This window comes from Anopheles maculipalpis, chromosome 2RL (assembly GCF_943734695.1).
Source record: "Anopheles maculipalpis chromosome 2RL, idAnoMacuDA_375_x, whole genome shotgun sequence".
Lineage (NCBI taxonomy): Eukaryota > Metazoa > Arthropoda > Insecta > Diptera > Culicidae > Anopheles > Anopheles maculipalpis.
In genome coordinates, this window is record NC_064871.1 from 23,828,201 (window position 1) to 23,854,191 (window position 25,991).

The 25,991-nt window shown below is 44.4% G+C and overlaps 8 protein-coding genes across 9 annotated transcripts in view; 4 read left to right on the forward strand and 4 right to left on the reverse strand.

Annotated features, from left to right (window-relative positions):
- LOC126558142 (uncharacterized) overlaps positions 1–12,208 on the reverse strand; it is a 459,948-nt gene extending 447,740 nt beyond the window's left edge. Inside the window, exon 1 of the mRNA XM_050214100.1 lies at positions 10,945–12,208. Within this exon, the coding sequence (XP_050070057.1) occupies positions 10,955–12,208 (1,254 nt within the window). The 3' untranslated portion in view covers positions 10,945–10,954. The remainder of the gene's footprint in view (positions 1–10,944) is intronic.
- LOC126556783 (protein dispatched) overlaps positions 1–25,991 on the forward strand; it is a 383,943-nt gene that overhangs the window by 288,133 nt on the left and 69,819 nt on the right. The gene's annotated exons all lie outside the window — the stretch shown is intronic.
- LOC126557230 (band 4.1-like protein 5) overlaps positions 1–25,991 on the reverse strand; it is a 252,065-nt gene that overhangs the window by 170,507 nt on the left and 55,567 nt on the right. The window lies entirely within an intron of this gene.
- LOC126565588 (transmembrane protease serine 9-like) overlaps positions 1–25,991 on the reverse strand; it is a 307,009-nt gene that overhangs the window by 150,873 nt on the left and 130,145 nt on the right. The window lies entirely within an intron of this gene.
- The window catches only part of LOC126559071 (RNA-binding protein pno1), a 454,598-nt gene that overhangs the window by 139,041 nt on the left and 289,566 nt on the right, over positions 1–25,991 (reverse strand). The window lies entirely within an intron of this gene.
- LOC126559427 (uncharacterized) lies at positions 2,295–5,676 on the forward strand. The gene is made up of 3 exons (XM_050215582.1): positions 2,295–2,437; positions 4,519–4,703; positions 4,985–5,676. The coding sequence occupies exons 1-3, from the start codon at positions 2,361–2,363 to the stop codon at positions 5,674–5,676; spliced, it is 954 nt and encodes a 317-aa protein (XP_050071539.1). The 5' UTR covers positions 2,295–2,360.
- Positions 7,158–8,266, forward strand: LOC126558999 (uncharacterized). Its single transcript, XM_050215094.1, has one exon. The coding sequence runs from the start codon at positions 7,261–7,263 to the stop codon at positions 7,933–7,935; it is 675 nt and encodes a 224-aa protein (XP_050071051.1). The 5' UTR covers positions 7,158–7,260; the 3' UTR covers positions 7,936–8,266.
- Positions 14,823–15,664, forward strand: LOC126558814 (uncharacterized). The gene has a single exon (XM_050214886.1). It carries the CDS (start codon positions 14,823–14,825, stop codon positions 15,612–15,614), a length of 792 nt encoding a protein of 263 aa, XP_050070843.1. The 3' UTR covers positions 15,615–15,664.

A 25,991-nucleotide genomic window follows, 5' to 3' on the forward strand; every position in this document is an offset into this window, starting at 1 on the left:
GATGATACGGTCCGTAGCGCTTCCGGTGGCGAACGGCGCGTACTTTCGGCACATTCTTTGTAGCTTTTGCAATTTCTGTCGTTCCTGCCATCCCGTACCGGTCGGTCAAGCCCGTGAACTGTGCGTCACTTTCACTTTCGGTGCACGAACTTTCGCATGATTGCAACCGTTGGATTTTTTCGCCAACTACGCATTTGCCATTTCGGATGGAAATTGAGTTCTGTTTCGTCTTTTTTTGCGTTCATGCGTTCTCTCACCAAAGTCTATGCAGCTTTTTTTGTAACTACCTTCACCACCTGATGGAAAGTGGGATGTCTTTATCTTCCCATCGACCACCCGCAAACGGCCATACTAAGTGACTACGCAAACCGTGAGGCCGTAACGATGATCTGCCGCCCAAACCACGGAACCAGCTTTTTGGCGAGTTAAAGCTATAACAACAAACCATCTGTAAAAAACAACCCTGCGAAATTACAAAGAGTTCCGTAACCTGGGAGAGTGAATCCGCATACAAATCCCAACCCATGGGCAGAAAAATGGCCTTTTTTTGCATAATCACTTCCGCTGATTACATCCTTCGGAACATGACTATGCTTTTGGGCTAGTTTTCTCCAGGGAGAATTGTGCCTTTTTCCTGGGTTTCGTGTAGTGTACCAACCTGACCACAAATTAACTCCACTGCTCCAGACGGGTAGAAGCGTCCCCAGGACTTTACGTTTGCATTTTTCCTTTTTGGGCTTAAACTTGTCCTAACTGAATTACCTGTCAATTGTGTCCCTTTTGAGGGTTTCCTTGAGGGTGGTATAATAACAATGTTTGAGTTAAGCAGAAATATTCCACTTTTTCCGGTCAGATTACCTTGTCAGCGTGCATTACGATGCGTCTCAGTGATTGCCCCATCTGGGGCCGTAAGGTACCGTAAGGGTTAAAGTTGAATTAGTTCAATGGGTTCATCTTGTGGTTCATATTTTGTTTCCCTACTTTCATAGCAAATCTGACCGCAATGACATCATGGGTCAGTTTAAGTATTGTAGACGCAACATTTTATTTTTATTTATTTATAATTAATTATGACGGTCCAGTGCCGTATTGTTCACACCGCTTGTGTTGAAAAAAAAAATACAATTATATTGGTAAGGCATTTCCTCCTTATTCTTTGCCTTATCCCGGGCATACTCGGTTGTGGATGGTTGTGGTGATGGTGATGATGATGATGATGATGATGATGATGATGATGATGATGATGTAGTGGTGGATGTAGACGCAACATTTTCCTCCTTTTTTTTTTTCTTCGGCACAGTGCACGAAGCGGTATAACAATCGGTCATGTTAAAGCTAACCAGCGGAGAAAATCCCCGACCTCCGGCGCCATCATGTCCCCTTAAGTAAGTCACCTACTGGGCACTTTTCCTTTCTTTTCCTTCCGATCGAGCTCTAGAGCATGGGGAACGTTTTGTTTTCAATTTGAAGCTTCCATGACAAAAGTCTCGGCACAATCCCGGCACAAATAGGTACGGTGGTGCGAAAAGTGCGCACGTAATTTTGGACTTGAGATTATGTAAATGTGCACTCATAATCGCGACGTGGACAAAGGTTGAAATCAAAGCGAGCGAAAGGGAAAGGGGAACAGAGGCAATGCCGGAGATACGGATCGCTGATCAGACGGATCCCTGGTCTGGTCGCGCGTTGATGGTGCATTGTTGTGCTTATGGGAAGTTGCTTCCCATACCCACCACGATGAGTTCCGTTTTACCATTAAAACATATAAATTTCTTTCGCATTTGTAGTACGGGGCGGTCGAGCATCAGCTTTGCGCGACTTCTTCAGCTGTCAACAGTAGTCGCTCTTATTTTCCCACCTTCACAGTTCTCTGGCGGGGGAAGAATTTCCACCAGATCTGCAACGAGCCTGAGTTGTCCGTTGGAGTATATATACACATTTTTGAAGTGAATTTTGCACTCAGTGTACATCTGAGCAACGTCGGGGTAAAGTTCAACTAAAACAAAACATTGAGACGTGCCGAGAGTAGTGTCACGTGAACGTCAAGTGTCAATCCTGTGTCTTAGAATACTCACTTTGAGAACGTGTGTAATCGTGGTGCTTTAATTTCTGTGATGTGCACGTGTAGTCCTCCGTAACAGTGTGAACCAATATTACGCTCAGTGCTTCCGTTCAGAATGCGCTCGCTTCTGACCTTGATCCTGTTCGCGGCAACTGTCCGCGCACAGCTCGATACGTTCGACTACTGCATACGCATGACACCTTCGCCCGGGCTACTCCAATGTGCCGGTCAGCAGGCCCTCTCTTCACTGCAGTTCCTCGAGGAGGCGAGCAACTTCACGCTCGCCAATGGTGTGCTCATGATCAAGGACGAATCGCTTGTCCCATCGTCACGCATCATACCAAACATTGTCGATCACGATCCGCTCGACTTCAGGCAAGTTACCGCTAGCAGCTGACCACCGCACCCTCACATCCACACAGGCACGCACATACGCCGGCACGCCAGTAAATCCGTGCCAGTAGGACCGAAACGAAACGGAAACGCCAGAATGGAATTTGTGTCAATCGGTACCGAATTGGGAACGGGCTCAAGTGTTTACGCCCGCGAGCACCCAATTGATATTCCACTTTTTGTTGGGTTTTTGGGGTGCGTACGCTTACTGTGCATGTGTATATATGTGTGTCTGTTTTTGAATAAATTACGGATCAAGTGCGAAACGAACGAAAAACAAATGAGTGCGGCCAGGAAGCGAACGCATCACACGCGTTCGATGAGGATGCTTTGGCAACGCGATAATATGACGACGGCGGGTGTCTCGGTGCCGCCACCGATGACTTTCTTTCTGATGTGTCATTATAATATTCGTCAAGCTTTAAACCGTGGATGGAAATACTTTGCTTCTAATTTATGCACATTCCACTCTCCATTCCAACCGATGGAGCCGTTGGGGTGGGATTGTGCCGCTTCTGGCAATGCGGTTACCTAAATCGCCACTGGGCGTTCTGTAGAGACGTTTGATAACCGAACGATGGTGTCTCGTATTGAGCTACCGGGACTTGGTAATGGCATAATTTCGGAAAGTCTAACAAAAAAAGGTTATATGAAAAATCTTTTAAATCCACATATTGCCGCACATTATCCTGTTGTTGTACTGTGTTTGATGTGGTCTAATTGATCTACCTTAAATACAAATTCGTACTTTATTAATTCATGATAGCAAGTTTAATAGCAATAGGAATAGCAAGTTTAATTCATCCTAATTTTGAAAGAGTGACAGACCATTACTATATTGCTATTATTGCTGTTGAGATAACGTTCTACAAAATCTCTAAGATTTAAATTCTTTTGAATATGATTAAGATCTGTATAGACATTGGACATTTTCCCAATGTTAAAACATCTCCAGATATATTTACAAGGTTCTCAATTTTCAACTGCCAATAAGTTGTATTCAGAATATCAGAATTCCCAACAGCTTTTAGCATTTTTGCACCGATGAAAACAAAAATATGCTAAAACTTTGTCGGATTCGAGCAACGCTTCCATCATTTCCATAGCCTCTTCTTAGATTATTTTTCAATTCTAATGCTAAGACATGTCCTGGTAGTTCTAAATTTTTTGATATTGTTGAATTGACACAGCAAAATGTTTGTTACTAATTCGAAAATGAATTAAAATGTTGTAAAAAAGTTTATACAAAATAAATTTGAATGTATATATGGCAAATGAAAGCTGTGTATTTTGCTACTACCTGGTATGAACCTTTCAACACATTTACAATACGTTATAATTAGTGTTTAAAAATACATTCTACACATTTTTCATTCCTACCCTTATTGACACTTCTGTAAATATCATAAGATATTCACACATTGATGCTAGAATTATATATGATGCATTATTTATTCATAGAACCTTTTTTCTATATAAATCTTTCATTCATTGGTTCTAAACTGTAGCTAACACCCAAATCCTAATCGATTACATGGAATTACACCCTCATCGATGGTTTTCATTTCTTCACAACATTGGAAAGGTTTTCCCCTTCATCTTCGCGGAAGTATCTCTTACCTTCGATTAATCTCATATTAAAGTAATTAGCGTTTCAACCTACGCTCGAACCTTATCAAACAGCTCAAACCACGATAAAATCGATTGGTAGAAAAAAAGAAGAGGGAGAAAAAAGGCACACCTATTTGATTCTGTTTTCCTCTGATGCCTTTCCCGGTGTGCTATGCTTTCTGCCCACTCGCAATGTCGCTTTGATCTTTTCCCCCACAAATGCACGGTGATAGCGAAACGCACATTCGTAACGGAATCAACCCACCCGCACGTTACAATGCGTCACTGATCCACCGCTCGGTGAAGGTGTGGAAGGCTTTGCCACCTTGCTGGCAACGAACTGGGTAGCCCGCCGGATTGTGGTGGAAATGTTCCTCGCACGTCCTAATTTTCTTTTATTGCAATTTTTCATGCCATTTTCACGCGCACCTTCGAAATCCGACACCCTGCAGAGGAATTCTGGAGAATGCAGGCGCCGTAATGGCTCAGCGGCAGCTTCTCTGGGATATGGGCATCATCTATCCGGGGCTGAAGTTAAAGCTTGGGCCCACCATTGGTGCGGCCGGCTTGCTGGAGTTTGTGCTGGATCCGTCCGTGCAGAACGACGAACGCTCGCTGTACGAAGAAAAATCTACAGGTAGGTGTGAGAAATGTTTGAAATTTTCGTTTGAGTTTCTTATCGTTATTCAAACTCACATGAAAATGTATAGTTCAGTTTTTAAACATATTATCTTTTGTAACATGTTCTTGCAACGCTTCGCTGCAACATAAAACATAAACATAAAACAACGCCCATCAACAAAGCTTACTTTCTTTTCAAGGTTAAGCGTTTTCCTCGGTTGCATGCAAGCCGGAAGTTTCTCTCACGTGCGCTTTAACTGACGGCGATTCCGCTAAACTTTCCCATTCTCCCCACAGCACGCATACTGACCAAAAGCTTCATCGTGCCGTTCCTGCTTGGGCTTAAATTCAATCTGGCAACACTGCTACCTCTCGTGTTCGGCGGTCTAATACTGCTCAGCAAAAAAGCTCTCATCCTAGGGAAAATAGCCCTCTTCCTGTCTGGGCTGTTTGGCTATGGTTCCTTTCTAACTCCGTCTCTTTACGGTGGAGGTTTCGGAGGTTACGGAGGTGGCTTTGCCGGTCATGGAACCGTAGGTGGATTCGGGTTCGGTGCGAAACCATTCCGTTACAACAACCCGCTCGCCGATAGTCCCGACTTTGACAACCACCAGCATCATCATCATCATCTTCAACACGATGATTACCATGGGTCGGGAGTTTCCCATGATACAAGCAGCAGCTATTACAAGAAGAAGGATAAGTTTCTAAATCTGGATGAACGCGTCGAACCACAAACAGCTTCCTCGCTGGTAGATAAATTCTACGAGTATGAAAAGCAGCAAATGCTGAAAGATCGAACAGCCCGGTTGTTCGAACGGAAGTTTTACGAGCGAGAACAGCATCCGCAAAGCGGTGGAGCAGCTAGCGGTGGTCCCGATTATCCGTTCGTCACCGCAGATTTGGCCACAGAGCGAAATGAACGATCGCTACCGGATGGAGCTGGAACGGGAAGTAGTGGACGGAATTTTGCCTGGAGTGGCCATTAGCGTAGATGAAGGAAGGCAGATAAGCGCAAGTATGTGCTCTTCATAAGTGTACCAAAAACCTCGAATATCTCAGTATTATGAATGATGGTTTACCTGCAAAGCGAGTTGTAAACCGTGATATGGTTATACTCAAGTTAGAAAGCTCCGATTCTTAATATCGGAGTTATACTTAACAGTATTTTCATTATATGAAACTTATGAGTTTTCTGTTTAAATAAAATGCATTGGCATAGTAATTGAAATATTTTTGTGGTTTGTTTTTGGACCGAGAAAACCTTATCAGCTCTTTAAATGAAATACAACATTGAAATTGTGTTTCGCTCAAAAACAACTACGGCAAATCGGTTCAGGTGTTTACAATGCTTGACGGCTTGCATACACTATTTCATCCCTCGTTGTCCATTCGAGGGTTGAAAAATTAAATTGCATATCATCAGGCGCCCACGCGAAAATAACCGCATTGACGTTGTTTCACAGACCATAGTAACAGAGTGGCTAATGGTTGCTAATACATGTTTTATAAGAATTTTACAACACACCAACTTATATTGGATTCTTCTTTACGGAATCATTGATCAATGGAAACAGATTTGCGATTGATAATTAATTGATTTATCCATTGATGTTCTAGCACATAAAGTTCCGAAAAAGAAAGTGCAAGTTCCTTGCAGAATGCGTAACTAATTATGCCCAATCGCATCATCTCCCTCCCAACAGATGCAGTCAAATAGAAGAACAAACGTCAATAAGCCATACTTTACGCTCTAATGGGCACCTCCGAGCCCGAATCGGGTTACTAAGCCAAACATATTCACCCGCGATGGGTTGCATGGAAGATGTGCATGGAAAATCTGAGACCCCATTTTTTCGTTGGGATGGCGGCGAGTGGGTAAAGTTTTTTTTTTGGTTTGCTTTGCTTTGTTCGCTACCTTTTTTCACCACAATCAAGCGTGCTGACACGCATGTATGTTGTGCCTAATTAATCCACTATGCACATACACCGCACCACGCACTCCAACTTATCCACAATTGCTCACAGCGTAATGAAGAACTTGCTAGTTGGCTCCTGTTTGGAATTTACTTTCTTTGTTGATTCTTTCCATCTTCTACGGTAGATGGATTTGCTATGCGATGCCAAACCAGTCTTTGTGCCGATCATTCATTTGAGGTCTAGGGTGGCGAAGTTTTTGCCCAAATTTTGACTCCTCTCTTCTTTCGAAGTAAGACACCGCACACGACGATGCGCGTCTTGGGCATGGTGAAGTAGGTTTTGGGAAGCAAGACAATCAAGAATGGAATGGAAAAATGAAAAAAAGTGAACAGTAATTAGCAAAACGAACTCATTTTCCGTCTGGTGCTTTTCAAGGCCAAGACCCTATGAAGGAGCATCTGCTGAGCATACACTACTCATCCATTGATGTATGCTTTTTTGGGCTATGGTTGCAGTGCTTTATGTGGTTGCAATTAATTTCCCCAAAAAATTAGAACGTTTCGTGTTGGTATAAAACTGTCACCCATCAGTCACCGAACGGATATTTATCATTCGTTTCCCGGTGCTTCGGGACCTGCCGTGATCTCGACGAGATGTCGCGGAGTTGTTGTTTTTGGTTAGGGCTAGTGATCGGATGCCTTCTTCGAGGATCATCCGTTACCGAGGCGCGAGTGTTGTTAGATCCAGTACTAGAAGAACCAACTACGAACGATACCCATACTCCAACACTACAGCGACACCTGCTGAATCGGGCCCGCAGTTGCTTCGATAGTGGTCGATTGGTGGAATGTATTCGTGGTGAAGTGTTTCGTGCCCTGGATCGTGCTATCGATTCTAATGTGACATTTCGTGTGACTCCGTTCGTTACGGTGCGTCGAAACTCCGACTATCCTAGTGTTGCACGTCTTCCAACTGACGTTGCCCGTCTTTCTGGTTGGAGTGGACTATTGCGGAAGCTGCACGAGCTTTTTCTGTCGCGACTTTTCCAGCTCAGTTTAGTCGATGTGGATGGACGAGCGCTACTCGACCCCACCGAAGAGGGCCGTGGCAAGAAGCACAAACATAAACAGGGTGGTATGTTCTCGATGGCGCTGATGGCACTGATGGCGATGATAGCGCAAGTCATCCTTGGCAAGGTAGCCGTCCTGGCGGCGGTCGCACTGATCATGGCAAAGATCGCACTCGTCTTCTCCACCTTGGTAAATACGCTCGCACTGGTGTTCCGCGCGGTCCTACACACGGGAGGCGCCCACCATCACTGTACGTAGCTGCAGCTGTTGGCTCAAATTGGATTTTCTTTTCCTTCTCTTTCTCTCGCTCTTTCGCCTTTCCCCACACGGCACTGCTTTCCTTCACAGAATGGGCTGAAGAAGGCGAACGGGGCGGGCGGAGGCCATGCAGCCGAACATGTCGTGTACGAGCACTCGAGCCATGGGGGTGGCGGTGGAGGTGGAGGAGGCTGGCAGCGCAGCATCGAGCCGAGGAAACCCTACCCACGCTATCAGTACTACGAGGAGGACGATATGCCCTACTGGAAGCGACGCCCCGAGCACGACTATCAGGACGCATATGATGGCGCCTAAATGTAGACAATATGCGCAACACCTTGTAAATAGCATTCCACTTAGACGAGTAGGAAAATAGCGAAGCGAAAAACCCCGTTACCATTTTCACCGCAGAGAGGAAAGAAATGCACACACAAACACATTCCCAAAGCCTGCAGGCCTTCAATTGGTTGAGTGGTGGGCCTGATTATGGGAAGTATAGGCAATAAAATTAGCTCACTGCAGCTGCATCTTAATAGACCACTTAAGTCCTTGAGGATCTCGCGCTACGTTCGCACATCGCTCCACCGGTAACAATCGTATGACTACAGCAATTGATTGTGTGAGAAATCTGGCCATTGACTCTCGGGGAAAAACGGGGTACAGCTACTGTTGTAAAAACAATTATATCACAACGTTCAGAGGGTTTGGGTTAATGATTCTCAAGCTGAATGTTAAGGACTGCAGTTTAAATATTCATCACGATCGAGCGAAAAGCTACTACCGTAATCGATTTCACTTTCATGTCACAAACCACTCGCTTGATTATGAAATCGTCTACAACGGGGGCGGGGAAACGACTATGACGATCGGAAATCGGAAAGCTCAACTGTCACCTCCAGAGCCAGTACGCTTAATCGAAGCTTAAGCCATTTCTACTCCCTCATCAACTTCCTTCCGCATGCTATAATAACAATTTCCTAGGCAGAAAAAAAACATTCCTTCTGTCTTGCTCTTTCCATTGCTTAACAAGTACCTATTTGTCGTTCATTCCTTGTCTGCACTTTCCCGTGATGAGCTGCTAAACGGCACATGGGTCAGATCGTGAGCAAGCATTCGAATCGCTAACTTTTCCTTTACTTTGCCTGCGGTTTGTATCGATCCAGCTGGGGAGTGTAGAATTTTTGAAGATATATTATGGTGAAAATTAGAAAACGCTTTCCATTTTACTTGCTCACGATCATTGCTTGAGGGAGTAAAAATAAGGGATTAATTTTGAGCGATAAATTCTTACTACAGTACACCAGCATCCGTGTAAGAGAGTACTTAATTGTGCACATAATTTCTATAATCCAATTCAACCGAAGCTTATCAATAAATGAATGTATACTTTAAAAGGGGAACTCAAAACATACGGAGGTTTGTGTTTAATAACCAAATCTTTAAAAAAATTGCACAATAGATTTTCTAACAACAAAAAAATATTAATTTATACATTTATTTAGTTAGGAAAGCTTGAAAAATTAAGCGTCTAAGACCAACGGATAAATATATATTCACCTCGCGTAGGTGGGAACGATATGAATAAAGAGAAGGTACACATGGAACGAAATCTATTGCCACGACCGGCGACAGCAAGGCAGATGCACCTAAGTGCAAGTCAATAAAATAACACAGACACATCGACTGGGCACTCACACATAAACTGGATGGAGTGATGTAAAAAGAGAAAAACAGGTTACTGACTGCAATCTCGTCTTCAATTGCATCTCAACGGCGCACGATGATGTGAGCCCGGACGCCCGAAAGTAACAGCACGACGAACAAAAGAATAAATAGCAAAGCCAATAGTAACATTCAACTGCACTTGTGGGAAAGGAACTGCACACAACGGATGCGTCCCTGCGATACCGAGTGCGAGCAGCCGCTCAGTAAGAATGTGACATGGCGGGAGAAAATGCATCGCAAGTACACCTCGATACGTGCACAAAAACATCCACAGTCCCGACCATGAGGGAGGCCCTTGGTAGCTAGATTCACCACCAAGTACCACATAATCCAGCTCACAAAAACAACGGGCGAAACTATAAAGCTTACGCGACCATGCAACCTGCGGCCGATGCGATTGCGCAGCGCTATCCCAGGGTGAAAGTCTTACCTGGTGCATGATGTTTTTCCCGCTCGCGACCTCGGGAAATGGTGAAAATCCGCTCACCCTTCCTTCCTTTCTTCCTTCCGACGGGAACCCTTCTTCTTCCCTTTCATGGCATTCGCTTTGCATCAGTCAAACAAACAGCGATCTTCAACCGAGGACGGACCAGCGACCGAAGAACGCAACACGGTTTTGTCAAGGTTTTGTCAAGGGAGCTTCAAGCAGGGATGGATATATTTTTGCTTTGCTGTATCAAGTTTTTCTTTCGCGGTACTGGGAGCAATAAGTCACCCTTGGTACCTTATGTCGATTGGTAAGAAACAGGAAGTTTTTGGGAAACGAAGGTAGGAAAAGGCCGTGGACAACACTTTTGCTTTCCAAAAGGGAAATGGATGGATGAATGGTTGGTTGGAAAAACGATGTTTCGTAATGGATTGATGTGTAAAGCGAAACAGCACAACTACTGCTAAAGCTACTGGTAACTTGTACATCGATTGCCGAGGGCACCAGCACGACAATGACCTTTCGCTTTGAATATGAAAGTTGTGGAGCTTTGAAATAAGCGAATGGAGCGTTAGGATTTTCAGTGAGAAAACTTGTTAATTGATTTGAATCTCATTTTATGACGCAAGTCGTTAGCCATTGGATTTGATTTTTCCCCTTGATTTAGTAAGTTATTATTAAATGAATCAGTTCAAATCTTTTGTTGTTATTATTAATGAAGGGCGGCATGATCGTAGCCCTAATCAGTAATAAACCAAGTTCTAAATATTATATAATTTTCCCCCATTCTACGTAGGCCATTTTATTTAAATAGAACCTCTAAGAAGCTTACATTATAACTCCATCGCATACTATACAAATTTCCCTTTAAACATATTCAAACAATTCATCTAGAAGCTCTATCAGATGATTCCTATAGCATTCATCTGCCTGGAAAGCCTTCACACAAACCCACACTTTCTTATCCGGCATAAAGCTTGCCGTCGTTTGCAAATCTCCAAAAATTTCCTCCAAAAACCGACTCGGCAAGGTGACTTCCACACTAATCATGGTCGAGTGAATTAGTCCTGCCAAACGATAGTGTTCACAGCATTCCACAAATACTTCACGTGTATAAAAATCACTCGCTTTAAGCCGGTTTCGCTCCAACGTTTCCGAAAAACACTCGTAGTAATGGTCTAACAGTGATGGCAGGTGTTCGTCTCGCAGCTTCCGGCTTGTTGTTAGATACAGCAACAGATTGATATCATACGCGGGAGGCACATAACGAGACAGCTGATAGTCAACTAAAGCGCAACCAGTCGGCTGTCCTTGTTCGTTGCACTTGAACATAATGTTGTTACACCAAAGGTCACCGTGGTTGAGACAGTTCCGGAATTCACGCGAGGGTTCCACGAACGTATAAATCTTTCTTATCAATGGCGCTAACCGTCCCAGAATGGTCTGCTTCCGAGCACCCTGCCAGTGATCGCATATCTTAACCAGCTCCGTGTACAGTTTGATAACATTCGCCACATCCTTCACTCTTGTGCTGGACGGTGTTTGGACCCAAGCATTTTCGTTAAGAACATTTGGAAACAATTCCGGCAATCGTTTGCCATGCTTCTCTTCCAGTACGATCGATCCCGCATGCAGACTGGCTAGCGTTTCTAGCGCTTGCTGCACAAATGCCACCTCCAATAGACCACTTTCACGCTTTATCACCGAGTAACCGTCGGATTTTAGATTATTCATGATGAGTATTTTTTCACCCTTGGAAAACAGCACACGCGGAGCAACGGTTCGCCATGGGCAATAGTGCTGGATCGATCCAACAAGACACTGCAACACAGCACTTTCCTTGCGGAAGCTACCAATCTCTTCGAGGTAGCTCTTTAGCACCGGATTGGCAGTGGGAAGACACTTCACAAAGAAGCTTAACACCTCCGTTCGGCCGTTACTTTCGATGGTAACTTTCAGCGCATAATGATCGGCAAGAAATCCTTCCGGGCATGGACTAAACGGTTCTAGTGAAGCACGGTCGACACGAAACGATTGCTCATTATTCCCCTGCGCTGATAAATGATCATTAACAATTTGGTTTAGATCTTGATCCGATAGATCTAGCTGTTTTGGTTCCATTTTTTGGCGCTTACTGCGTCCGATTCTAAACGACCCTTCCCTGGTAAGGTGCGACCGTGTACTGATTTTACAGGATGTGATATTTTCAGGTTGATATTAGAGAATACGTACAAAACAGCTGTTTATTAAAAGATTTTTTGATAATGGCTTTAATGCTCACTAGGAGTGATGCCGTACACCAGTGATAAGAAAAAGATTTACTAGCTTTCCAGCGGCGTGTGTTTCTGAAGCGTGTAGGCAAAAGGCATATTTTGCTACTGCCCTTTTTACAGCTCACAGAAGTGATATCTACTGTGATTTATGGGAGCTTTCTTATTCTTTTGTAAGCAGCAACGGAACAACAATACTGACGCGTGTAGATAAAGGGAGACTATCATATGGATACAAAAACTTGATGCTATTCATACAGAACGCTCTTTTTTTTCTAATATTCTAGATCTAAGTACGATCAACTATATAAAGAAAGGGGGTTATAAGTAAAATGTAAATGAGTATAAATCAATGACGACCATTTTAGAGTTAATATCCGATTCAATCCAATTTCTAAGTCTGGACATTTTCATCACTGTCACGTCCAATTTATTTCTGAGCCTGATACTTCTCGTATGACGTTGTAAAATGATCTTTTTACATAGCTTTTATGTCGAGTGACAAACTCGACAAAATACAATAAATTTTTATCTTATTAAGTTTATTCATCTTTCGAAAACTACCAATTGCAAAATTGCACATCCCCGCATGTAATATAATTTTCTCACAACTTGTGCTTTCAGTGAAAATTGTTACTCACCCATATGACATAACGGACACCTGTAAACATGTTTAAATCCCCAGTAACGATCAATACTGCAGGCTTCGTGTCCCACGATGCAGACTAAGGCAAACATTTCCACACGCCAGTAGGCCAGGGTCATTGGGATTGCCTTTAAATATGCAAAGCACTTCCGGGGGTGCATAAAATCACGCTTACCCTTAACACGTGCTTTTTCAGCCCAATATTTCCACATCAACGTGTGGAACGAGTGACATCGCTCTCGGGGCAACATCCTTCAAACTGCAACACACACACACACGCATTTCCTCCCACAGGTCTACAAATAACCTATCTCGCTGAGTGAAAACTACTGTTTATCTGCTCGGTAAAACAAAAAAGGCACTGCAGGTCTGGTGCTACATTCATGGTCACGGTCTGCAGGGTGCATGGGTGCGAAACGACTAAGGCCAATTCTCCCTTGCCGCTTGGTACACATCTACGGGGCCAAGAATCGAAAAACACGAACAAATTAAAAGTAAAAATCCGCTGCAAGCGCATCGAACAGGTGCCATGAACACGCGCCACTAGTGCAGCGTCAGTTACCATTTCACTGGTGTGTGTTGCTAATTTTTTTGCTTACCATTCTTCTTCTTCTTCCATCCAAGTCTCTTCCTCCGATTTCATTGAGCTTGGTGTTTAATGAAGAACGTCTTCGGTTAATTTTCAGCTAGTTTTCCTTTTCGCTTTCTGCACACCTCCCCAACTCCAACGAGGAGTGCATGCAACGTGAATGCATTTTCTTACTGCATCGTTCGAAATTGACTAGCCAGCTGTGGGGAAGCAATGAGAGCGGCTAGGAGGAATGTGATAAAGGAGAAAAAGTTTTGCATGTCCATTCGAAGGAATCAGAGCTCGCCGGATCGGATTAGTTCAGTTGGGCTTTTTCCAACACCCCGCCGACCGTGCTGCATGCACCTTCCTTACTTCTGCTCTTTCAAAGTTTGGAGTATCTATGGATTTTCTTCGTTTTTGTGCATAGCTTTTCATCACCCTCAGCTCTCCTTTTTTCCACCTTCCACCAGGCTTTCCAGAAGCGCAAGAGATCTCTGATCGCTGCAGGCATGTTTACTTTTTGCATGTTGCACAAATTAGTGAAGCAGTTAGGCGAACCGCCGCCGACGCCACCACCGGCAGCACCCTTAACAACTGTCCGCATGTTTTGCCCGCAGTAGAAATCATATTGTGACGCTCCTCTCCTCTTAATGTACACCCTGCAATGTACTTATCGGACCCATCGTTGCTATCGGTAACGTTCACCGCTCCGGAGCGCCGTTCCTAGTGATCCTCCGGGCGTGCAGTTCGGTTGCGTGCGCAGCACACGATGTGCAGATGCGCATGTATGGATGGATCTTAGCTTTCACGCTCCAAAAAGTTCTAGCAAATGCCTTTTCACGTGAAGCGATACTGATGATGTCGGAGCAGTCAGTCAGCTGTTTTGTCCGAAACGGATGCAAACGGAGGGCCTGTGGCAGGATAGCTGAAGGGCTGTGGTGGGACGTGTCTATGTTAGTGTGAGTGTTACCGTGCGTTATCGCTTGGCTGGACACCTGGGCCCTTTTGGTGTCGAGTGATAAAATCTGCCCACAGCTCCTTGAAAGCTATCAGTAGTATAAATACCTTCGGCCGACCAAGATCGGAAGGAAGTGCATCGAGTATCCGATCGAATAGTAGGTAGTCTAGCAGCAGCAGCTTGATCCAAGTTTGTGTGGCAACAAGAAAAAGGAAGAGTCGCGTCTCTCTCCTTTTGTCCTTCTTCCCACCCCACCCAACATACAAAAACTCCCCCCCTTCTCCCCAACAATGGTGTCGTTCAAGTTTGTGTGCGCGGTAGTGTGCGTGTTGGCAGTGGCCGGCCGAGGATATGCCGCAGAGGACGGTACGGTCCGTGCCCTGCGCAAAGTGTACTCGCTGTGCGAGGATAGTGACGAGTTGCTGAAGTGCATCAAGGTGCAAGCCCTCAAGCTGACCGACCGGGCAATCAAGCTGCCAAGCATCAAGCTGCTCGACGGTATGTCGATCGTGAAGAAGGCCGACGGTGGCGAATCGAGCACCCGCGCCCTGAACGAACCGATGCTCGGCGAACACGACCTGGCCAAGCTGTCCTCGGCCAAGATCGATGAGCTGCTGTTCCAGCGTGCCCAGCGCTTCATGGACGGACACCAGCTGCAGCTGAATGTGCCGCGTATGCTCGCCTCGGGCCAGCAGGAAACCGGACGTCTGGTCGAGGAAGGCCGCAAGAAGATGAAGAAATACCTCGGACCATTCCTCGCTGCAATGGCTATCAAGGGAGGTATCCTGACCATGGTCTACCACTCGATCGCCATCGTCGCCGGTAAGGCGCTCATCATCGGCAAGATCGCCCTCGTCATCTCTGCCATCATCGGTCTGAAGAAGCTCGTCACCCCGGAGGGCCATGAAAAGACGACCTACGAAATCGTGAAGCACCCGCACGTCCAGCAGAGCCACACCTACTCGTCCAACCACGGTGACTTCGATACGCACGAGGCTGGCCAGTTCCACCGCAGCTTCGGCAACTCCGTCGACATGGTGATGCAGGACCGTGCCTACCGTGCCCACGTCCCGAAGAACTAAGCCACCTTCCCCCGGTTTCGTTCAGTGACTGTGTGGATGATGATGACGACGACTAATACCCCCCCTCTTCGATTAGAAAAGAAACCCTGGCCATAAACGCACTAACAACTACGAAACCATTGTGTCGCCGAACGGAAGGCGTGAAACAGGAGCAGAGCTTCAACGCGCTACACGAAACGCCCGGCCGGTCCAGCCACCCACTGCTTAAAGTGGGTGGGGGACTGGCAAACTACGGCGGGCGTTAATCCAGGGATCCAATTAACACATACCCATCGGAATCGCTGACGACTGCTTATAGAATTAAGCTGTCAAAGTTGCATCGGAAGATTTCCTGATGAAGCTGCCACAGTTCAACGTGCGCCAAGCTAAACCTAAACAGAAACCAACTACTCCAACACCTTCCAATCAGTCAAAGAAACACAAACATTACACAAACTTCACTACCCTGGATTCTACACACATACAATAACACACAAACACAAACACATCCCCACACACCACAGGACAAGGCGCGGAAGCGAATCTGCCATGGCGCAAAGGGTTTATGTGTTTTGTATTTATATAATTAATTTAAATTATTTATTTATTAAAACCTTGAGTTGCCTTTCCTCACATTCTACATCTTTTCTCCGGAAAACAATTTTGCCCTTGACCTGCGTATGGTTCTCCAACCGGGAACTGGGCCGAATACTTTTGTCGTCTTCTTCCATTTCCGCGAGCAGACGTTGAAAAGTGTAATTAAAATTCCCCAACAAATCGAGCAAAATAAAGAATTATTATTCAAAAAATACTTTGATAGAGCGATAGAGCGTTTTATGAGTGAAAAGTTAACCCGAAAGAAAATTGAAGTATCGAGACATGAAAACAAAATCAAATTAAAGAGAAGAATTCTTAAGACAAAAAAGCTTAAAACAGGCATACAGTTATATGTTCAAATGTTTCTTCATTCCTTGTTTCATAATTGTTTTAGCAATCCGATTTAATTGCCTCATCTTTATGACAGTTTAAAGAAAAAATACGTAAATTTGTTTTAGTCCTAAAATTAGAGAAAACATTACTAGGTTCATCTTATACAATTGCTTGTGATTAGTGGTAAATCCTTAAATGTAACCTACCCTACAAGCAATGCCTCAATAGTGATCTCAAAATTTGGTTGAGTCTTGTCTTTTGTAACCACAATCAAACTTAACAATGCTTTCTGTTTAAATATTGTTTTGCACTTTTGAGCCTTTTACCTCAATTAGATCAGAGAAAGTAAGCAAACCTGAGTCATGCTCCGTATTAAACCTTTGACGTACCATTGCTTCCCTTTACTGCAATTTATGCACATTGTTCGGCAAGATATTTACATAAGGCACATTTACCTACTTCAACTAACGGGCCTCCATACGTTCTGTCCGAGAGCCAACGGTTTGTTTGTGCTGGAATTAATTCCGTTCCATGCGGGAAACTCTTACCAATTTCTCGCCCAACTCCAAAGCTAACCCGGTCAACAACTGCACAACCAGCACCGTTGTTTGAAGCTGAGCTGCACTGGGCGACGAAAAGCACTACAATCTGCCCGCAACGAAAGAAACAACAAAGAATGCCAAAAAGTCACACACTTGGGCAGGCACCGTTTTTGCAGACACTTTTCCTTTCGCACTAAAAACCAAAAAAATAGTCTGTGCACAAATAAACGGACGCGTTTGTTCTTCACCGACCTAAGATGGCAAACGCTACCGGGACCGTGAACTTCCGATGGCCAGCTGGACGAACGGGCTCACCTCAGTGACTCATAAATCGGATCTCCCCGTTAAGGTCGATCGGTCGAGAGACCATTCCTTCAGTTTGCGATCGGTTTGAAGGGCTTCGCCTAAACCAAACAGCAATAAATCCATCTTACGTTGTGGTGTTCTCTTTCCTAAGCGGATAATCCAAACCGGAGCATAAATCAACCAACCGACCGATGGGACGCGCGCAACGGCAATACACAAGCCTACCTCATTACTGCCCTTTCAGATTCAATCGCGCACAATTTGGGTGGAGCGTATGCGCCCGGCGCACAAACTTTCTACCATGATTCGTCCGGTCTGGTCCACCAGCATTTGCGTCCATCCGTCTATCGGGTAAGAATTGTCGTGCAGCTCCTTTCCATTCCGTAATTGAACTGTAGCGGCGCATGTGCGCTTCACATTACCAATTACCGGACCGAGCGCACGTTTCGATCGATGTTCACTTTCAATTTCTTTCTCAAAATTTGGACGAGAAGTTGGCTTAATTTAACAACTTCAGCTGCAAATAAAACCATCACGATCCGGTTGCCCTACCAAACACTTACCAGTTATGGACAGTTTGACAAAGCATTACTTTTACTATAATTTCAATCAACATTCTGTGGGGGCCCTTGGCTTGATGGTTTCACATCGAATCTGCTGTCAAATGTACGCGCTTGATTTCCATCGTAGGCCGACGGAGTGAACTGCATTTCCATCTTCCAAGCCGGAGGAGGACCTATCCACACACTTTCTCATGACCATGGTGATGGTGTTAATCGCTTGTTTTACAAGCCATTAATCTTGCAACCATGATTTGCTGGTAAACTGATCGGTAATCGACGTTGACGATCATCACGAGTGCAGATGGGAGACGCGTTTGAATTTCTTCGCGTTTTTTTTTTTTCTTCTGTATATTACATTAACCGAACACTGAACTTTATTATGGAAGCTAGGTTTTATTCGAAACAAAAACATAGACACTTTCCAAAATACAGTTCACAACAGACGGATGTACAAAATATGTTTTCATCATATTATTTTGTAAAAAAAAATCAACGAACATGGGTGTTAAAAACAGTTGCACAAAATTTACCTAGTCGCACCATGAACATCGGAAAGGCACAACAATCTGAAGTTAGTGCAAGCGTTCTAACCAGCCATGCGATTGCATGGGCCCGGGAGGACTGAGAAATCTTCTCTACTCAAAACACCTATTACGACGAACGAATCTGGGACTGCATATAGAACCTTTATCATCAAAATACTCACATATTCCTCTGAAACTTGGAACCTGTCGAAAACCCCTTACTTCCTAAGTTTGAGAGGAAAATTAGTAGAAGAATTAACTCGTAAAGTTTTTTTTCGTCGCCGTCACGATAAGAAGAGGCGTGTTCTGTCCAAATTTAGATGCAGTAAAGGCGTTGGTGCTTCTGACAGAATGCCCGGTATAATAAATTGACAGACGACGGCAATTCATCGTGAGCGGTATCGAGGATTACTGCAGCGCCTAATAAGTAAATAACTCCATAAAGGAGATTTTACCCTTTGCACAGTCGTTAATCTCATCGCCCCTAACCTGCAAATTTTAAACCATTCACGTACTATCCACAGTTAAACTCTTTTGCACTGCAAACTTTGTCGATTCAGATTCGGATTAAGGCTCAAACAGTAAAGTGCCTGTTTGAGCCTTGAGAACAAACCGTACGCAGCCTCAAAATTTAAAGTAGGCAGCCTTAAAAATAATTACTCAGAATAAAAATTTAAAGAACCCAGACTAAAAATAAGTAGAAAGGAAGAAGGTAGGTTTTTCAAGCTTACTTTACTTTACGTACTTTAAATTTTTAGGCTGCGTACTGTGATTTTTTGTTTTATTAAGAACGTCAGTCCGACCCTGTCCCAGCCTGAATATGGATCGAAAGTGAAAAACTTGTTTTTTTTTTTTCTTCTAAAGATACAGATTCCGTGCTTCTGATCTGATATCTGATTCAAAATCAAATTTCCGTTGATCGAAATTACACTTAAAACTTTATCGATTGCCCAAACTGACCTCCATCTAAGGTCATTAGCGTCGGCGATCACTTCAAGGTGCTCAATATGTTACCCTCGCTCCCACGATCAACGACACCTTCATCAACGGTCAGCACCAAACTGCATTTCTCTCCCATGTAACTGCCCTTTTCCACGTATGTTTTCGATTTCGTTTCACACGCCAACGGCCAAGACGCCTAAATGACCTCCTGCGGTCCAACTAGCAGGTACAGATGCTTAACGCTCGCGAAAGAAAGTGGCCACTGTGGATGGCAAACTACTTTACAAAACGGTTGCATCCGCTATTGCCTTCAAAATGGTTTTTTACTTTATGTTCTCTTACTTCCAAGCATCGATCATCGCGGGCGTTACAGATTGTTGCAACTGTGGCCACCTGTCCTGTACAGAGCGCTTGTCAAGCTGGCTGAGAAGATGTTTTCACTATCAACGGCACCGAGCACACGTGGTGGGATGGAATGTAAATTAATAGTTATTCAAATAATGTAACTCCTTCTCCTCCTTCTGCTTCATTTCCGACGGAAACTAGCTATCACGTCACGCGCGAAATGATCGTTCATAGTAAGTGCATGGTAGTTAAAGTTTGCTGCATTGCCGGCCTTGCTCAGTGAGTAAGACGATAACGCAATGAAGTTGGATGCTCCAGCCGCAAAACCGCATTCATCACCGATACCGAAAGTAAATATAAATCGTAACAATGTGATGATCATTATGGAACGTGTTTGAAATGCAAAGACACACGCATGAGTAAGCTTTAATTTGATAACTCAAACCTTCTTATTTACAAACAAAAATTTAACAAACCCTTACTGTTCCGCCGTTGGGTTGACCGATCACGCGAAGGACTGACCGGATCCGAAACTCTCGCGCAGTTTCATGTGCGTTGCCAGATCTACTTGGATCAGACGGATATGCTCATTTCCTAGGTAGTTCCAGGACCAGTTCCTTATAGTGGATCCGCGAAACTGCTGACCATGCGTTGGGATGATACCCAAAGATCTACAATTTCTGTGGATTGAGTTTTCAGAAAATAAGTCTCGATTATTCAAACTGCTACATCGCTTATGCTTGTCCGTAGGTTCGTCTGATCGTTCCTGTTCTTGTTTATGATCCTCCTCGGTTTATTGCTCGCCTATGCTAAACGGCGAATCGATTCGACAAGGCGTTGTGACGTTGAATTTTGATCTGTAATTTACTGCTGCACACATTTTTTCTTTAAAGTTTTATGTTAGTTGTCGCGTTCGCATACACATACCAAAACATCTTTAACATACAGATCATTCTAAACCCATCCATCTTCATCTGTCCATCATACCGTCCCAGCACAATCACACTTTCCCTTTTTAACCATCTCAGCCATGCCAAACCGATCCGTTTTTCGCAGCCGCCCACAATCACTCCATCATACGTCCGTATATGATGACCCATCGCATCAAGACCGTTGCACTACATTCTTTAATGCTCATGTGGCTCCCCTCCGGCTCCAGTTTAATGACATCCCGTGGGAGTCATAAACGCTGCGTCCATTTGCAAAGTTCTCCCCCGAGGGAAACAATCTCGAACATCTCGAACACCTCGAACAAACCGAGAGTAGTAATGGTAAATCGTAATGGAAAAGAAAAACTAAACGACCTCTACTACGCCAGGCTGCAAGTGTCAAAAGGGTGTGTATGCTCCATATGCCGTAAACTTATCACATGTTTGCGCTGGGAGTTACCCGGAAGGGCACACCAACTTTCTCAAAATGGGGCCATGAATCGGGAAAAACCTTCCGGCCAGAACGAATTACTGCCGCTGAAACGTTGATCGTCGGAGCGTTTGCTTGTAGTTTGTAGGGTAGGCCACACACACACAGTTCATGCCCGTAAGAGGACGATTTTAATTTTAATTTTCAATAGCCATTTTCCACATCCGCCCCTCATCAATCGAGCAGAAGTGTAGTGCCGTGATTGTTTCACGTTTTCGCGCTGCCGTTTTTTCTTTTGGTGAAAACACTTTTTGTGCGCCGAAATTTTCCCAAAAAGCCTCCCCTCGACGACTTATTAAATTCTCATTTAAACTAAAGAGAGAAAAACTGGAGCCAAATGAATTGCTTTTTGTTAAGCGTTACACACACGCACACACCCGACGTACGGCGAAGCATTACCAGCTCCAACGTTAGGCGGTGGATTCACCCATTAAGTGTGCCGGTTGGATAATTATGACGAATTTTCGGTGGGCGCATTAATCGAAAACGATCCATGTCGCTAAGCGAACCGTACACGCTTTTGCACCCACCCTTTCGCACATGCGTTGGTCAAACTGTGCACCGAAAGCGTCTGCCGTTTTGTGTTTAATGGCAAGAGAAAGCCATGTCCTGCGGCCCGCAGCATAATTGAATTAAACTTTTTCGGTGTTTTTCTTTTGGCCGGGTAACGTTGGATGGAAATTTTCGGTAGTAATCGAGCAACATTGTTTTTATCTGCATACGCATACAAGCGTATCGGTTCCAGGCGGCTAGGAACTCGGAAACGGTGGGTTTTACTTTTTGGTTTTTGTGTTTTCATACCAACCGAGCATTAAAACATTCATCCGGTTTCATGTGTTACATATGTTGTTTTTTATTTCGTACGATGAAAAAAACAATCTTGAGGTGATGGAAAAGAAATGCACAAATGTAGCATTATTGAAGCACCGTAACCATACAGGGCTGATTTTATTTATTTTTGGTCAATCTACTACAGCAACTCTTGTGATATGTTTGTTTCGATAGAAAATAAAACCTTTGAAATTATCGTTCTAAACAAAACTGTGCCATCGGAACGCGACTAACCTCTTTGAAATAACCCATTTCATACGGAAGCTCGGTTTGCGAAACGGCAAAAAAACGCATCCAGCTTCAAGCACCGATCGAAAGACATCAACAGCCGCAGCGACAACGAACCTGCGCCGTTCATACTTCAAAAATTATTCCCTTGTTCCCGTTCCCATTTTGCCCTGCTACTGTACCGTTTTCCCACACGATTCTGGGCATGCGCATGCACACTCCACTCCGTATGTATCTAACATTTCACAAATTAGTAAAGAAAATAATTCTACCACTCTGCGCCCAACGAACTACATTTTGTGTAACGCTTACGGCTGGCTGGCGCGCACTCCATTTCCCTTCTATTTTGCTAAGCTCACCAGCATGCAGACACACACACACACACACATATACTCGTGTGCCTTGCGATGTGAATCATGCATTCGCATCGGTTTATCTCATACAAACAATCATTTCTTCTCACATTAGATTACCAATCATCTGGCGGTACTCCCAGCCGCCGGAAGAAAGCAAAACGGGAAAATGTAAAAGCCCCACAGCAGAAACCGAGTACTTCGCCCTTTTCCCAGTTTCTCGGTCCGCACCACACCGCCCCTTGCCGTACCCCAAACACTCACACACTGTTCGTGGATGAGTGTGATTGCACCAGTGACAACTAGGTTGCACTTTTTAGATGTGATGCAAAAAACACCCGACGGGGGAATGCTATTGACTGTGTGCTGCCACGTCAAACCGCATCATAATGTGGTGTATTCGCCTCGCAATCAAATCCAGGGCGAACACCCCCACCCCCCCCCCCCTCCCCCTTTCTCCCTCCACTCTTAAGGTAAAGTTCAAGAACGTAGCAAGATGGATAAAGTATCCTTGCGTCTTATCAATACTCCGTGGAACACCCCTGCCATGCTGATCGATCTTTCGCCATTATACGCTGGGCGCCAGCATCGTTGAGCCCTCTTGACGAACCGCACACATTCCAGCCAGGCCAAGCATGCCCAAGCAAAGTGCATCGAACCTCGTCAGCCAGCATCCGCGCTGCTGGCAGCATTGTTTCGCGACTTTGGCACACTTTTTTACCACTGCACCGCGTGCTGAATAAAAAACGAGTTCATTCCAACCGAACCGAGAGCAGCATTAGACCTTCCCGATAGACACAGCACTGCACCGCTTCTCAGGTTCAAAGTTGACTGAACTGCACTTCCGAACGTCGCTCGCGCAAGAGTTCAAATCGATTATCGAAGAGCGTACGGTACTGGGTCCCATTTTTTCTACTTCACACCATCATCGAAAATGTATTGGCCGCCGGTTTGATTTTACCAACCACTTGTCCGGTAGCGGTGAATCAGCGACAATGATTGCCAGCGTTTGAGCGAGTGCACGCGCGCGCGCTCGGCCCCCCGAATGTGCCATTGGAGGGAAAATTTCTCCCGCACGGTGCATGATTTATCGTTGCAAAAAGGCCGTGCAACGCGTTAACCCGGAAAGTGTTGATAAATCGCTGATAAAATGTTTGCATCCAGGTTGACTCGCTGGAAAGTACGGTCAAACGTCGTTGGCTTTCCTATTGCCGGCACTATCGTCACAAATGAAGAAACATGTGCAACATAAATCAAAACGTTTCGCTTTTGTTTGGGAAATTATAAATACTTTCAACGGGCATCGGGATTGGTGTATAGTTTTTGGAATAATTATTTTATTTATATTTATTTATAACTTATGTAATGAACGCGTTTCATGTTTGTCTTTCTGTCCAAATAACAGTTGAAAATAATAACATATAATACAACAAAGATCTGAAGATCATATGTGACAGAAGTAGTTGACTTTATAAAATTTAAAAGTAGAAGTGAATTTAAAAAATCTACTCAACACAAGTTGACAATACAGCACTGGAATCAAATGTAAATAAATAAATAAGTGAATTTAAAAATTGGAATTCAAAGAAATGTTTTTTGTAGGAACGGCCAGGCCATGTTGCTGTCATTTATTTTTTTTGTAAAACTAAATACATCGAAAAGAAAATATAAAAAATAAGGGTAAATACCATGTAGCAAAGAAATTAAATCAACGGTCAAGTTTAAAATACATAACATGATAAGACAAAGGAATAACACATTAAACATTACCTTTTTCTTCTTCTTCTAAGATCACGCCAGCCATCGAATGACTTACTAGACTTGCCGATCAGTCCTCACTAAGGGGGAACAGTCCGGGTGGGCTTTGAACCCCAGTCCTACCGTTTGTAGACCGGCACCGATGTTTCTTTACCAACGGGTCGGCCTATATTACCTTCTAGGAGTGTGAAATTGAGAGTACTTTCTCACTTCCTTTCTTATCCGACGTAACAAAGTCATAGTGGCCTTGGCCTGCAGCAGAAGTCCTTAAAAATGCTGACGGTCGAGCTCTGACACTTATTCGAGATATTCAAAAAATAAACTTTGTTTTATTGTCACTACTTCTCTGATCTTCACATAGCTAAATTGCATCTGACAACTCAATGAAGCCATTTATGAAATTCAAATACTTGGAACTACCTATGTATCGCACACAACAAAAAATATAAAGAGATGGAACCTACCTCGTTTTAATACAAGGTATCATAAAACATTTATCAATACACGCATCTACAATTTTAGCTCACATTTCATCACTCGGCACTCTTTCCCAATCATCACAGATACGTGGCCATCATTTTCATCTACGCTGAAAAATGCCAAACGCGAGGGCATGCAGAAAATTTCTCTATCCTCTATCGGTTTGCTCGGTGGAAACACTCCAACAATCCACACAGTGACAAATGGTTTTCACCTTAGTTCCGTTCCGGCGAGCATGCTGGCAAGGGGGGGGATATTGTTTTTCCTTCCTTTGCCAAAGGGTGAATGAACGCGATCGTGGGGTCAATCGTAATGTGATTAGCCAAATGAGCACGTCAGTCGATCAGATGGCTAGTGGTTGGCTTCGGCGCACGATGAGTATGTACGATTCGATCGTAACTCCTTCAACTGGTCCGCACGAGCTGCTGGCCACAGCTGTTCGAGAGATCAATCGGCCAGTACGTTGTTTGACACGAATCTACTATCACTCCCATTGTTTGACCGCACCGCCATACCGCGCAGTTAGCTCTCGACTTCCACCCCTTTTCATAAGAGGTTCGCCTACCAGTGGAAATATGACCACGTGCTTGCCGAGTCAGAATGACAACCAAGTTGCAAGTACTTTCTCCCGCCTCTGGTTCAGCACATTCCGATCCCGAGTCAAACAATGGCATACCGCAACGATGAAAGTCAATTGGTTCACCTACGGTCAGTGTCCACCGGCCATCAGCGAGCATTAATTGTCACGTGTTGAGGCGCCCTTTTTTTCTTGGCACTGATCGTCGATCGCTTTTATGAACGTGCTTCGATCTGTTCCATGATTGCACGTTTTGTTGAGTAAGAATATAGAAAATCGAACTCCTTTCCCCACCGGCTTACGGAGCGTGATAAATGACGCACAACCGAATCGTCAACATATCTGCAACATCCTCAACCCGATTGTTACTTTCGTTCGCAGTGGAGCGGAAAACGGTCCAACTCCACGGCACGACCAGGAGCGGACGATCGAGCATAATGGTCAACATATGTTTCGCCAGTTTTCCGCTCAACACACGATCCTTCTTCGTATGTGTGTGTTTATGCAGATCTTTTATCCGTCCACTTTGTCCGTTCGATCACGCCCGCGCGAGCGCGACGCTCTGCTAGGCGTGAAAGAAAAGTGAAAACATGCATGGGC